Source organism: Syngnathus acus, chromosome 20 (genome assembly GCF_901709675.1).
Source record: "Syngnathus acus chromosome 20, fSynAcu1.2, whole genome shotgun sequence".
NCBI classification, from domain to species: Eukaryota; Metazoa; Chordata; class Actinopteri; order Syngnathiformes; family Syngnathidae; genus Syngnathus; species Syngnathus acus.
This window is the reverse complement of record NC_051104.1, coordinates 1,813,274-1,826,382: the sequence shown is the minus strand read 5'-3', so window position 1 is coordinate 1,826,382 and position 13,109 is coordinate 1,813,274. Positions and strand designations below refer to the sequence as shown.

The window sequence follows — 13,109 nt, the reverse complement described above, 5'->3', positions numbered from 1 at the left end:
CAGGTAACGACCAATCGACAGCAAGTGGCAAAATGGCCGCTGCCAAAGGTGGATAAAAAAAAAAAAATGGCGACTTACATCCACGATGAGGAAGTCCAGCCAGCACCAGTAGTTGGTGAAGTATTTCTTGAAGCCATACGCCAGCCACTTGAGCATCATCTCCAGGATGAAGATGTACGTGAAGATCTTGTCGGCGTACTCCAGCACCACCTTCACCACCTTCCTCTGCTCGATGTAGATGTCCTCGAAGGCCTGATGACGTCGAGGACGACGGGACGTCACGCGCATGAGCGACACGCGAGCGAGCATGATTCGCAAAGTCTTACCAGTGCGCCCGAGCTAAGCAGGATCATGAAGATGATGAAGGACTCGAACCAGCTGTGCTCTACGATGTGATAACACGTCTTCCTCATGCGCCACCACACCTGACCCAAGCCTGACGTTGTGTCCACGTCGCAGCACTTGAACCTTGACGTGCACACTGCAAACACACACACACAACCTTATTTAAGGAAAGATCAACGATTTCTCAGCGCATTTCTTTTAGTCTTGAAAGAAATATTTGCCTCAAAGCCTGCTTGTTTTTTTATATACTCACCAAACTTTCCAAAAGCACCACAAAATATCCAGCTCATTTTCCAAGATGGTTGGCAAGTTGCCACGGTTACCACATTGGACAGCCATTGAGCTGACAAGACGAGCTCCAAGAAGCCATTTGGGGCCCCGTGACTGATGACATCACTGACTCTCATGGGCCCTCCCCGCTGATTGCCTGTGTAATTAAAGCTGCGTTGCCGTGGTTACTAATTGGCCCGACGGTGATTTAAAGCTACGCCACTCAATCAGCTGGAGCACACAGACGATAAACGGCGCTGCTGAGTATTTCTCCGATATCCATTGAAGGGTCCGTGTACCTTGGCATCTCTCTAAAATGACCTTTTTTTCAGATAGCATGCTATGCTAAACCGGATGCTAAATTGGCTTAGCGAGGGCTGCGATTGATGCTGTGTTCTTGTGTCTACCTTTAAGTGATGGCTGGAAAGATATTTGCATCCGGGTTAATGTTCTAACTTATAACTAACTTCCAATCTAACTTAGTTAATTTCGAAATCAAGGAGTCTGTAAAGTAACAAAGATACTTTTCTATTTTGAACCACGGTCTGGTTCTCAGATCAGCTCTGGTTCTATGCACATGAAGGAGAACATGTGTCAGTGAACATGTCTTGCTTATGGGCACTGCGGCACGCTTCCGCCTGACATGACATCACGCACGCACGCACGCACGCACGCACGCACGCACGCACGCACGCACGCACGCACGCACACACACACAAACACACGATGGCATGTGTGGCATCCCATCAGCCAAAGAGCTGGCATTTAGCGGCCTAATGAGGCAGCTAATCTAACGACGCGGTGTGTGTAGGTGTGTGTGTATCTGCGAGTGTGTCACCAAGGTTCATCGGGTCCTTCTCTTTGCATGTGATCAATTCCATGTGAGCTTTCTGCATGTGTGTGTGTTTGATGATAGGCACACGACAGTCAATCATTCTGTCAGGCTAACATTGGCGGCTAATGCTAACAAGAGCGCTATCCTCCAATTTCTAGGTCATCAACGAGTAAGCTGGCGTGCGCTCAAGTGTCGACACCCTTTGCTACGGGGGGGCGTGATTGGCCCACAAGATGGTGGCAAAGCACTACTTATGTCAAAACGAAAAGCATCAACCCACTTCAACATAGTTCCTTGACAGCAAGATACCTGTAAAAGTAGCGTAAGCAAGTATTAGTGCTAGTCCGCAAACATATACGAGTGTGCAAAGTTGCAACAAATAAGCTGAGCTCAGCAGGAGCGAGTGTGCGTGTGTACGTGCGCGGCGGAGCTGGCGGCGAGCGAGTGAGGCGCTCTTCATCACAAGTAGAAAAACAAGATGGTGACCTTCACTTATCTCCAAGCTTGCTCAACACTTGCTGGGATTTTCCCTCTCAGCTGACCTTTCCGCCTGCGACGTGAATAATTAGCGACGGCGGCACACCTCACACACACGCACGCACAAACACACAAACGAATACATGGTGGCTGGATCACAAGCGAAACCTTTGTTGTTGACGACTACAGTGATCATCTGTCTATTGATTTGGATTGTGGTGCTACATCGACATCTTTGTATCTGTCTCCTCTCTGATTATGTCATCAAGACAAGGTTTCTGTAGGCACTGGCAAGCGTGGCACGTCCTCGTCCACTTGCACTAAGCAAGCTGGGTCGCCAGCGGCGGCCACTGGACCGACCTGCCAATTGTGGAGGGCTTTGCGGGCTCCAGATGGCCACGTGCGCGCGCACACACACGTATAAGCATGAAAACGCAAATTCAGAAACAAAAAGAAATAAAATGCTTGGTGTTGCCAGTTTAGTTACTTGTTAACATTGAATATTTCCTAAAAGTTATCTTGTGCATTTTCTATTTTTTTCTAGGGAGGTGGGGGCTGCACAGTCTTACTTGCGTGCCCCCCCCCCCCTTCCCCTCCATCATGGCATGGGCCTAGCCACGCGACATGAACAGCTGCTCCAGTCTCAGAGGTTCCCTCGGCAGCGGGACCGGTGCTGAGTCAGCTGCTGCCGGTACCGATCCGCCAAACTTGAGCAACTTTCGTGTGGCGTCAGACCAGAAGTGGCACCGACGGCTGCCAAAAATGTGAATTCATCAGACGCTGGGTGGCCCGATTGTGTCGCAGCCATTTTGTCAACCCGCTGGAAACACTTGCACATCTGCTATGATTCACTTAGGACCACAAACATAATTAATACTGCTTATCACCATCACCGCGCATTATTATTATTGCGAATAAAAAAGACATAAAAAAGAAATAAAAATCTCGCCCACCAACTAAATTTTAACTAATAAGAATACAAAGTGTGTTCTTTGCGACAGGCAAAGAAAAGAACAGGAGTAATGTGAGCAAATAAAAGGTGTGAAGCTGCTGAGTCAGGAGGGAACGCAGGTGCTGCGCTCACCTGGATCGACTCCATAAATCTCCCTGTGAAGGGATGAGGTCGAGGGGGCGGGGCTTCTGCCCGTGACATCACACTCATCAGCTGTTTGCGTCAGGAGCGCGTTACTGACTCGCTGACTGCGCAACTAACTGCCAGAGCACTTTGTCACTTCGGCGATGATGTCACCAGTATTTCATGAGCAATGGTAGTGGGAAGTAAACAAGTGCAACAATGTCTGTTTTTGTGTGTTTGTGTGTGTGTAGACAGCACTTACCATCAGGGAAACAGTTTTCAGGGTCCATGGCCTCTTCGGCCATCTCGGAGTACTCGTCCTCCTCCTCTCCGGGCTTCCTCAGGTCCACTGTGCTGCCCTCTGAGAGGCTGATGTCGTCTTTCTGCCGAGCACGACACCCCGCGTAACCATGACAACATCATCATCCTCATCATGTATTGTGTATGTTTGTGGATGACCGCGTGTGGATTGTTTCATGCCCAGACATGACAACAACACACGAATGTGCAGGTGTGTAAGCATGTCACTAGGGTGTATAATAGTATCTAATAAAGTATGGTTCATGAATTGATTATTTTAACTTCGATTTTGAATTTTTTCATGTGTTAAATCAATATTTCCATAACGTATTTACAGTAAATTAATTAACCAATTATTCAGTCAGCTAACTAATAAAACAGGATCTTTTAATTGAGTGAATCGAATATCACAAACGCAAGAGTGGAGTTGCTGTGTGAAGGTCGTTTGACGATCAGAGAACATTTTTGATGCAAAAATCAAAGCTGCTCCAGCAGACGACACCTGCACAGGGGTCAAAGGTAACCCTCTGCCAACAGGGGCAACAAAACACACCTGCTGTTTCACTTAGCTTAGCTCAAGCATCAGCCACGTCGATGGCGCCCGACTAGCGCCACCTAGTGCTCAGCTCCACTATAACAATCAAGCTAGCTCGAAGGGGTGTGAACTTTAACCTGTGAGTTGATTAGCAACAGGGCTTTGTGACATCACAGGGCCAAATGCCGCAAAACTTCCAACAAACCAGGTGCGCCAGATGATCAAAGATGACAAAATCATAATCAACGGAGTCAGCGTGCAAGCACAGAGCATGACACAAATCTGTCGTTCCATGTTATATGCAAAGAAGAACCTCCTGCTGCCGACATTGCGCACACACCCACACACACCCCCTGCTTGTGTCCATGTCTGTCTCCGTATGTGTGCGTGTATGCGCATTACTTCATCCTGCTCTGCGTCGTCTTCCTGTGAGTCGTCGCTTCGGTCCTCCTGGTCCACCTCCTCATCCTCATCCTCGTCGTCCTCCTCCGGGAATTCCACGTCGGACTCCCCGGGGGCTATGGGCACGCTGATGGTCAGGTTGGGGTTGGTCATGTAACTGTCGTCCTCGGGCGCCACGTATTTCTCCACGTGGCGTCCTGGAAGGTGGACCTGGTTAAGGTGGGCGCCGTGGGCGAGGCTGTGGGCAGGGCCGTGGGCGGGGCCGCGGGAAACCATGTCGGAGGCGGGCGCCGCACCTATGACGGCGCCATTGGCATCGGCGTGGACGCTGCTCAGTCGTTTCAGCTTCATCATGGTTTTGGCCTCTTTGCGCTTCTGCCGTCGACGCTTCAGGTTCCCGTTGAAGAAATCCACCACCTGTACAAAAGAAAGGCGAGTGTAGAGGGTTGTTGTCAATTTCTTATTAATCTATTTTTAATGTTGACAGAAGGGCTAGTGAAATCGCCTTCCCACCTGACGGCGGCACCAGGCCAGGCCTCGGCCGATCCTGTGGATGGCGATGTGGAGGTTGTTCATCTCGCCGTCGTCATCGGGCGCCGACAGATTGTCAGAGCTGAAGCTGCTGAGGAGCAGCGCCAGGAACAGGTTCAGCAACTATGGACGCACAAATACAAACAAACTGAACACAATTGCTGTGATTTTTAGCATATAGCTTAGCATGTTAGCAATGATACTAAACGGCACACACATGACTGCTAGCAATTGTTACATAAGTATTGGATCCAGACGCTCCCAGGCCAGTGGGTCAATATCTGTGACCTGACCCTGTGTGTGTTTTGGTGAATCGACACCATCGGCTGGTGTCATTGTGTGTGTGTGTTGTTTGTGTAATCAGTGCGGGTATGTAACAGATTTCACTGGCCAAAAATACCGGCGTGTGATTGGGGGACAGGCAGCGATAGATCAATACTATTGATTGTCCCACAGAGCAACACGGCCAGCCGACGGCTTTCCGGGCGAGTTTTCTGGACCAGTGACCTACGACCTGACGCATGCCAACGCATGTAAACAATCGTGGCTTGTGAGAGTGTTACCTCCCCCAAGGAAGGAAGAAAATACTTTGCGGGATTAAACTTGAGAACATTTCAAACTCATTTAGAAGTTGTTTACAAATCATTTCTCAGCCGGTAATGAGTGAACATGAAAGACAAAATATAAAATGGCTGTGAGTGTGCGTGTGTGTGTAGAGAACACAAACTGATCTTGTGACTTTGGTAGATGAAATGTGTTTTTTATGTCGGTGAGATTTAAACAAACCTCTCTGTGTGAACTCAGTAAAGTTCACCTCAAATAGTCTTTCTTACACACACACACACAAACAAACACACACGCACACACACACACAGGTGTGGGTGATAAACGAGCAGTGAGGTGATCTGTTTTTGGCGTTCCTCCTCATCACAACAAAATGCTGCAAGCAAAACCCCCTGGGAAGACGGACGAGCCTAAGGGACGGCGCGAGAGGAGCTTTGTAGGAAGAGCGCTACTTTCACAATTATTTTTTCCCAGCATTAACTTCCTGAACCTCTGCAGGAAAAAAAAAAAAGATTTTCTTGGTTGCAGCTTATGTGAAAAAATGTCTCTCCCCCACGTGGCTTGGCCGCACATACCTCGGGTCAAAGGTTTGTGTGGATAAACGGCTGCTTTTTGCGTAACATCCGTCTGTTTGGCGTGATTGCCTTCACAGCGGGTTCCTTTCTTGTCAAAACGTGAAAATGAGGCGGGAGGGAGGGGGGGAGGAGGAGGAGGGTGTCGTCGCCCAGCGTCAGGAGGCTCAGCAGGTGAATTGCTTGCTCAGGGAAACGCGTTCACCTGCTCGTTTGTCATAAGCAGAAAGAGCAAAGCAAACATCTGCTCACCTGCCGCAGCTGAACACACGCACGCTCGCACGCGCGCACGCATTTGTGTCGGACATATTCATTCATCGGCTGGGGTCAGCCCGTCCCCTGCAGGAGGAGATAGAGTTGCGCTTGCTGACAGGAGAAGAATAAGTGCGTGTTTGTGTGTTTGATTAGCACCCCCCCCACCCACAATCTGCTTTGAGCTACCACAATGGACACACACACACACACTCTCACGCACATACACACACTTTGATACAATGATGGAAGTGCAGACATGTGACAGCTTCATGGGGTAAATTTCATCGAAAGCTGAGCTACCGCATGTGTGCGTGAGCGCGTGCGCCCGTCGAGTGGAAGATGATAGGCGAGCTCGTTATCCACCGAAAAAAAAATCTCTCCTCTCTGCTCTTCATGTCGAGCAAGATGAGCTGCTGAGTGTGCACGCGTGTGCGTCAGCACGCACACACACACACACACACATCTATAAAGGAAATGAGATGTTTCAAATCGCAATATCTCCAACTGTGGATACTTAAAAAAAAAAAAAAAAAAAACTTCAAAGCAGCAATGTAAACAAAAAGAAAGAAAAATTTGCTGATGTACAAGCAGAAGTGGAAAGTGACACGTTACATTCATCCGCTTACATTTACTTGAAGAATTTTCGGGAAAGAAGAGCAAAAACTGCCCTTTGGAATGTGAATGGAACCCCCTCCCCCCCCAAAAAAATCCCTGACTGAATAAATGTCGCTTGTAAGCGTTCAAGCTTGTCTCCCAACGTGATGATAAAGCAGTTGAAAAGGTCTCGCGAGCTCGGGGTGGGTGCGCTGCCCGAGGGAGCTCTTGGGGGGGGCGTCGACTCACCACCAGATTCCCGATGACCATGACGAGCATGAAGACGAGGATGCAGAGCGGCTGTCCGGCAACCTCCATGCAGTCCCACATGGTCTCGATCCACTCGCCACACAGAACGCGGAAAACGATGAGGAAGGAGTGGAAGAAGTCCTTCATGTGCCAGCGGGGGAGTGAGCAGTCTTTGGAGATCTTGCACACGCAGTCCTGGGGAGGGAGAGGGGGGGGGTCAACTGTTGTCCTAAAAGTTGAGACTTAATTTAGAAAACTTAATGGAGTTGTGAGGTCACCTGGTAGTTCTTGCCAAAGAGCTGCATGCCCACCACGGCAAAGATGAAGACGATGATGGCGAGCACCAGCGTCAGGTTGCCCAGGGCGCCCATGGAATTGCCGATGATCTTGATGAGCGTGTTCAGGGTCGGCCACGAGCGAGCCAGCTTGAACACTCGCAGCTGACGGCCGACGGAGAGACGGGATGAGCTTTCATTCTTCCGCCGTTTGCGTGAGCGTCGCAGGCGTGGCTCACCAGTCGGAAAGATCGCAGCACGCTGAGTCCTTCCACTTCGGACAGCCCGAGCTCCATCAAGCTGAGGCACACGATGATGCTGTCAAAGATGTTCCAGCCCGTTTGGAAGTAGTAGTACGGGTCCAGGGCGATGATCTTCAAAACCATCTCGGCGGTGAAGATGCCGGAGAACACCTGAAACGCAACAACAAGCGCAAGACGGCAGGGAGAGCCTGAGAGCATTGCGTAACATTCTACCACGTTGACTATTTGCCAATATTTGTCCTCAAATACTTTTGCTGAAGTCGAAAAGGGCGGCGCTGTCATCTGCAGACATAAGACACGCTGCGCGCGGTGCAGCGTCAACACACTTCTTGTGTGAGCGCTGCAAACTTTCAAGCCATTGAGGTCTGAGAAAATGCCGAGTCATGGTGTCAGGCCCACAGAGCGCTGCGCCGCTCAATTGTTAACCGGATAAATCCCGTAATCCTCACAGATGTTTGAATTGCCTTTAGCTTGCCTTTTAGCCTTTTCAGCTTGTCTGCGTGTGTGTGTGTGTGTGCGTGTGTGTGCGTGTGTGTGTGCGTGTGTGTGTGCGTGTGTGTGTGCGTGTGCGTGAAGAGGATCATGTCAGGACTGCACAGAGACAATCGATGTCTACAATCTTGTTGGCAGTCCTCATGTTATGGTTTAGAATTACCCCGCCATCAATGCTAATCTCAGATAGCCGTCAATAGCGTTTTGCATTAAAGGTTAGCATTACGCGAATCATATGATCTCCATTATCTTGTGGGTGGCAAGCTACAGATGGCCAACTCAGTACTTCCAGACCAATGGGTTGAGGTTTTGGAGGGAGGGTTATGGCTATGGCCCTCGAGCGCCTTACCTGGTTTCCGATGCTGAGCATGCCGTTGAAGTCTTTCGTCATGGGGTAGTGCTCCATGGCCATGAAGAGCGTGTTGAGGACGATGCAGATGGTGATGGCCAAGTCCAGGAAGGGGTCCATCACCATGATCTTCACGAGATGCTTGACCTTCAGCCACCAGGGGGAGCACTCCCACACCAGGTGGCGATGGGCGAAGGCGTACCAACACGGGGGGCATTTCTTGTGGGCCTCCTCCAGTTCTGAGCGGTCGGGTTACAAAACAATTACAAACTTGCTTCATACCGTCTTGTCATTCAAAGTAGGACTAGTCTTAGAACTGATTCAAACATGTCCAAATCACGACTGTTAGCTAACGGCCGGGCTCACCTTCCATGGCGTCTGTGAGGTGGCTGGCGGCGCTGGGCGCCCGGTCCCGCCGCTCCGAGCCCAGCGTGGACGCCGACCGAGGGAGCAGAACCGTGCTGAGCTCGGTGCTTGACGTCGGGACCTGCCAGAACCACGCCCACACGGTCACATGTTCACACACAAAACACGTTTGTCGCACAAGATGTACACTAGTGCTTCTCAAAATGGGGGGTTGGTGAGCCGGTTTAGAGACTCTGCAAAATCTGCATTCCATGTTTGTACTCGTTTTTGTGCACATGTGGGGACTTCATTAGGTGCACAATCAAATGAGATTTAATGCAAGGCTGCTTAACGCTCGCTTTTGATTGACGCTGTCAAAGTGTCTGTTTGTGTGCACGCGGGTGTGTGTATGTGTGTGTGTGTACATAAGTGGCCACTTCATTAGGTACACAATCTAATGAGATTTAATGCAGGGGCTGCTTAATGCTTGCTTTTTGATTGAGGCTATCAGAGTGTGTGTGTGTGTGCGCGCGCGTGTGCAAGTGGCCACTTCATTAGGTACACAATCCAATGAGACTTAAAGATGCACTTAACTGGACTTTTGATGTCTCAAGTGCCGTATTGATTGATTCCGATAAAGTTGCCTAAGTTTGGAGCGCATAGCGTTCTCGGGTGTGCTTGCGTAACATTTCCTTCCCTCCAATGAGACATGACGCAGCATCGTTTAAGTTACCAAAGGTTACCAAAGGTCACCTCCCACAATGCCGCGCCAGCCTCCTCCTCCATCCCGCCTGCCTGCCAGACCGCCATTGGGGAGGCTGGTTAAAAGAAAAAGAAAACGCCGCTGGCCGCCAGTGGTGCTCTGGTTTGCCTCTGGTTAGCGGCTGTGGGTCACCATGGTAACATTTCCGTGGCAACCGAGCTCCATCCGTCCTCAGCTGCGAGCGGCGGGATGGAAGCTCGGCACCCACACGTAACTCTTAATGACACAGAGGACGGGTCAACCGCAGTGATTTGTTGCCCCCCCCCAAGATTAAGAACAATAAGTTGAATATGAAAGCTGAAAGTACAACATTTATCAGGCATTAATTTGTTAACATGAAATGCAATCTGACCCCTGGTGGCTGTGGTCTTCTTGACTGAAAGCTTGCCCAACTTCAAGTACGAGCAGTTTCTATGACCCTTGACCCCAAAAAGCACCATGCCAGTGCGTTTACTGTTATCTGAGTTGTAATATGTGTGTGTGTGTGCGCGCACGTGTTTAGCTCATGATATCAGAGAGCAACTATGCAAAGTGCTGATTCATAATTCACATGTCTGAGTGTTGGATGGATGCAGTCTCCACCATTGTTTCCACTGTGACAACACACTCACTCACACACTCATAAACAACACTCACACTCTCCTCCTTGACCTTCTCCATGGTGCAGGCAGGCAGCTGCCCCTGCAGTGGTGGCGGTGGCGAGACCACTCCGTTATGGTCCATGGCAACAAAGAGCTTCCCGTTGATGTTCAAAGTGGGATAAAATACCTGAAGACACAAACACACACTCTCCATTTCAGCGGGAACAACTAATACCGTGCTAGCAACAAACCAAAAGGAGTTTTCAAACTTGTACTCGTTCTTGCTCGTTGTTACCTGCGAGTTCCTGCTGGTGTTGCTGTAGGTGCTGGGTCGGCGTTTGGGCCATGGTTGTGTCAGTATTCCACCAAAGGTGCTGCCGCTGTACGTCCGGCCCCCGGCGCTCTCCACCACGTCGCCCGGCACGCTGTACTCGTCGTCGGCCATCTCCGCCTCTGAGCCGCGGCTCTTCAGCCGGAAATTAAAAATGGATGACACCTGGCTGCTCCGCCTAGTTCTGGTGGAGAAAGACCGAGCCAGCAAGGGGTGGAGGGGCTGGGAAGGGAAGTGGGGAGACGGATGTTGCTTTCTGATGTCTTAAAATGTAAGTTGATAACAATCAAAAACTTCTTCTTGGTGTCCTCACCTTGGCGCTTTCCGTCCCGTCACCCTGCAGCAGCTTCTCCTCTGATAGGTTGGCCTCCACGTCAGCCACTCCCACCAGCGCCTGACTGCGCCGCCGCTCCTCCATCAGGTCCAGCGGAGGTCCAAAGGGAGACACTTCCGGCGACATTAGTGAATCAGAGTCCGTCGCTTTCTGCGCAGCTGCCTGGTGGGACGAGTCAAGGTTCAAGTAACGACACTAAGAGTTGTGCGACGAAGCTAACGATGTAGCACCACCTGCTGCTCCCTCTTCAACCGCTCCACAGCCAGCTGGAACTCACGCTCCTTCTGACAGGCTTCGGCGATGGTGGCTTGGTTCTGCTCCTCATACGCCATCGCCACCACGGCCAAGATCAGGTTGACCAGGTAGAAGGAGCCCAGGAAGATGACCACCACGAAGAACACCATGTAGGTCTTACCGGCCGAGCGTAGCGTCTGCACACGTTCGCGGTTAGCGGCGTGGCGGGTAGCTACTGTGGATGCTAATGCTACCTGGTGGTAGAGGTTCTCCCAGTAGTCCTGAGTCATGAGTCGGAAGAGCGACAGGAAGGCCCAGCCGAAGGTGTCGAAACTGGTGTAGCCATAGTTGGGGTTGCGTCCTGCCTTCAGGCACTCGAATCCGTCAGGACACTTCCTGTGGCATGACAACATTTAAAAGCATTTCCATACTGGCGTTACTATTTTTACAATATGTTAGCAGAACAACTGCTAGCACGTTAGCATTTGATGCACTGTCAGTTGGGGATCGTGATGACGGGCGGGAGGATGTTATGCAACCAAGAAGAGCAGCACGCACATTGGAAGTGGCTGGACAGCATCCCGCCCTCCATCTTTTCCTGACACAAACAGCAGCCCCGCATCCTCGTGAGGCTAGTTAGCGCCGTGTGACCGGGACCCGCCCACATGTGTCACCGCGAGACGGAACATACAGGCAAAATGGATATTCCACATTCGGTTCCTATCGCATCCATCGCAGCCCACGCGGACAGGACATCAGTGACACCATTGAAGCAAGGTTTTAGCGTTATAATTGTTGCAATGTGTATTTTCAAGAGGAAAAAAAATATTGTACTTCATAAAAACAATGACAGAAGTAAACAGTTTGGACATTGGGCTGCTCCTTGGAACCTCGAGGCAGCTCATCAGTACGGCACTAAAATTAGTTGTAGATCTTTAGCATCAGCATTAAGCTAGCTAACTGAAAGTCTAATCTATTGCATGTAATTGTTTTAATTACACTAAGCTAGGTGTCATTCTCTTTGTTTTATGTTACCTTTGAGAGTAAACCAAGTGGCCACTGAATCCTGTCAATACTTCACGTCTCCACTTTTGGCGAACATGGAATAAACACTCCAACGACTTTCCATACAAGTCCAGATTGTTGTTTTGTCTTGCATGCAACTTTTGCGAAACAAGAGTAATGCTGAGGCCTGCCGGTAACAAGCAGTCCTTCTTCTTAATGTGATAATAAAAAGCTGAGCAGCAATCAATGCAAATGTACTTTCAAAGCGCTACTAACACAAACATCACAACGTCGATGCTAATAGAATACGCTAACCTGGACATTGTGCTGATATTACAAACATTGCGTACGCTCACGAGGGGCGGTGGGGTGACGCGCGGACGTACACACACAAACGCACACACACGTGCGCGCGCACACACGCACGCACGCACACACACAATGTGACTAATCAGTCGTCAGCTGTCATCTTGATGCCGCTTAGACTGACACCCACCCCGAGCAAGGCCGTGCCGTCTCACACACGCGTGCACGTCATCCCTCCATGCATCCATCTCATACAAGTGAGTCAACAAAGTGGCGTGGGAGTGTGTCTGATGGCTCCAGAGTACGTGTGTGTGTCGGTGCGCTTAAGGACCTCGAGGACACCCAGTGTGAGCGAGAGATCTGGAAAATGCAGACGGGAGGGCGTGTCCACGTGTGCGAGCTGGCGTGAGAGGTGTGAGAGCGAGAGAGCCCGCAGTTATCTCTCACACACACTTCGGTGTGTTTCATGGGGGGGACGCCACTTCAGACCCTCTACCTCAGCTCCCATTGACACAACCCTCACACACACATACGCCCAACATGCATACACACATTTTCCTGTGAGCGCAGAATAAAAAGAGACTTCAATAAAAAGTGTGTGTGAAGAGGAAGAGAAGTATGTGAGGTCAAAGTTGATAAAGAGAGAAATTGTTGTAAGACAAAAACAGAGAAACGACAGATGGATTCAAACAACGCAAAACATGATGTGCGTGTGTGTGCGCGTCTGTGCCATTCCATTTGGTTTCCCGTTACAAACGCGCGCACACACACGCACACACACACACACACGCACACGCACACACACACACACACACACACACACACAC

The 13,109-nt window shown here is 50.2% G+C and overlaps 1 protein-coding gene across 2 annotated transcripts in view; it reads right to left on the bottom strand.

Annotated features, from left to right (window-relative positions):
• scn5lab (sodium channel, voltage gated, type V-like, alpha b) overlaps positions 1-13,109 on the bottom strand; it is a 39,859-nt gene that overhangs the window by 5,123 nt on the left and 21,627 nt on the right. Inside the window, exons 10-25 of one of the 2 annotated variants that reach the window (XM_037279242.1) lie at positions 11,226-11,367; positions 10,971-11,168; positions 10,717-10,899; positions 10,368-10,625; positions 10,128-10,259; positions 8,750-8,870; positions 8,384-8,622; positions 7,519-7,692; positions 7,283-7,444; positions 7,005-7,199; positions 4,753-4,893; positions 4,536-4,656; positions 4,240-4,436; positions 3,265-3,385; positions 327-481; positions 79-252 (exon numbers count right to left, since the gene is read on the bottom strand). In XM_037279242.1, coding sequence (XP_037135137.1) covers positions 79-252; positions 327-481; positions 3,265-3,385; positions 4,240-4,436; positions 4,536-4,656; positions 4,753-4,893; positions 7,005-7,199; positions 7,283-7,444; positions 7,519-7,692; positions 8,384-8,622; positions 8,750-8,870; positions 10,128-10,259; positions 10,368-10,625; positions 10,717-10,899; positions 10,971-11,168; positions 11,226-11,367 — 2,713 coding nt within the window. Of the gene's footprint in view, positions 1-78; positions 253-326; positions 482-3,264; positions 3,386-4,239; positions 4,657-4,752; positions 4,894-7,004; positions 7,200-7,282; positions 7,445-7,518; positions 7,693-8,383; positions 8,623-8,749; positions 8,871-10,127; positions 10,260-10,367; positions 10,626-10,716; positions 10,900-10,970; positions 11,169-11,225; positions 11,368-13,109 lie in introns of both variants that reach the window. The other variant, XM_037279241.1, reaches the window with a different exon arrangement.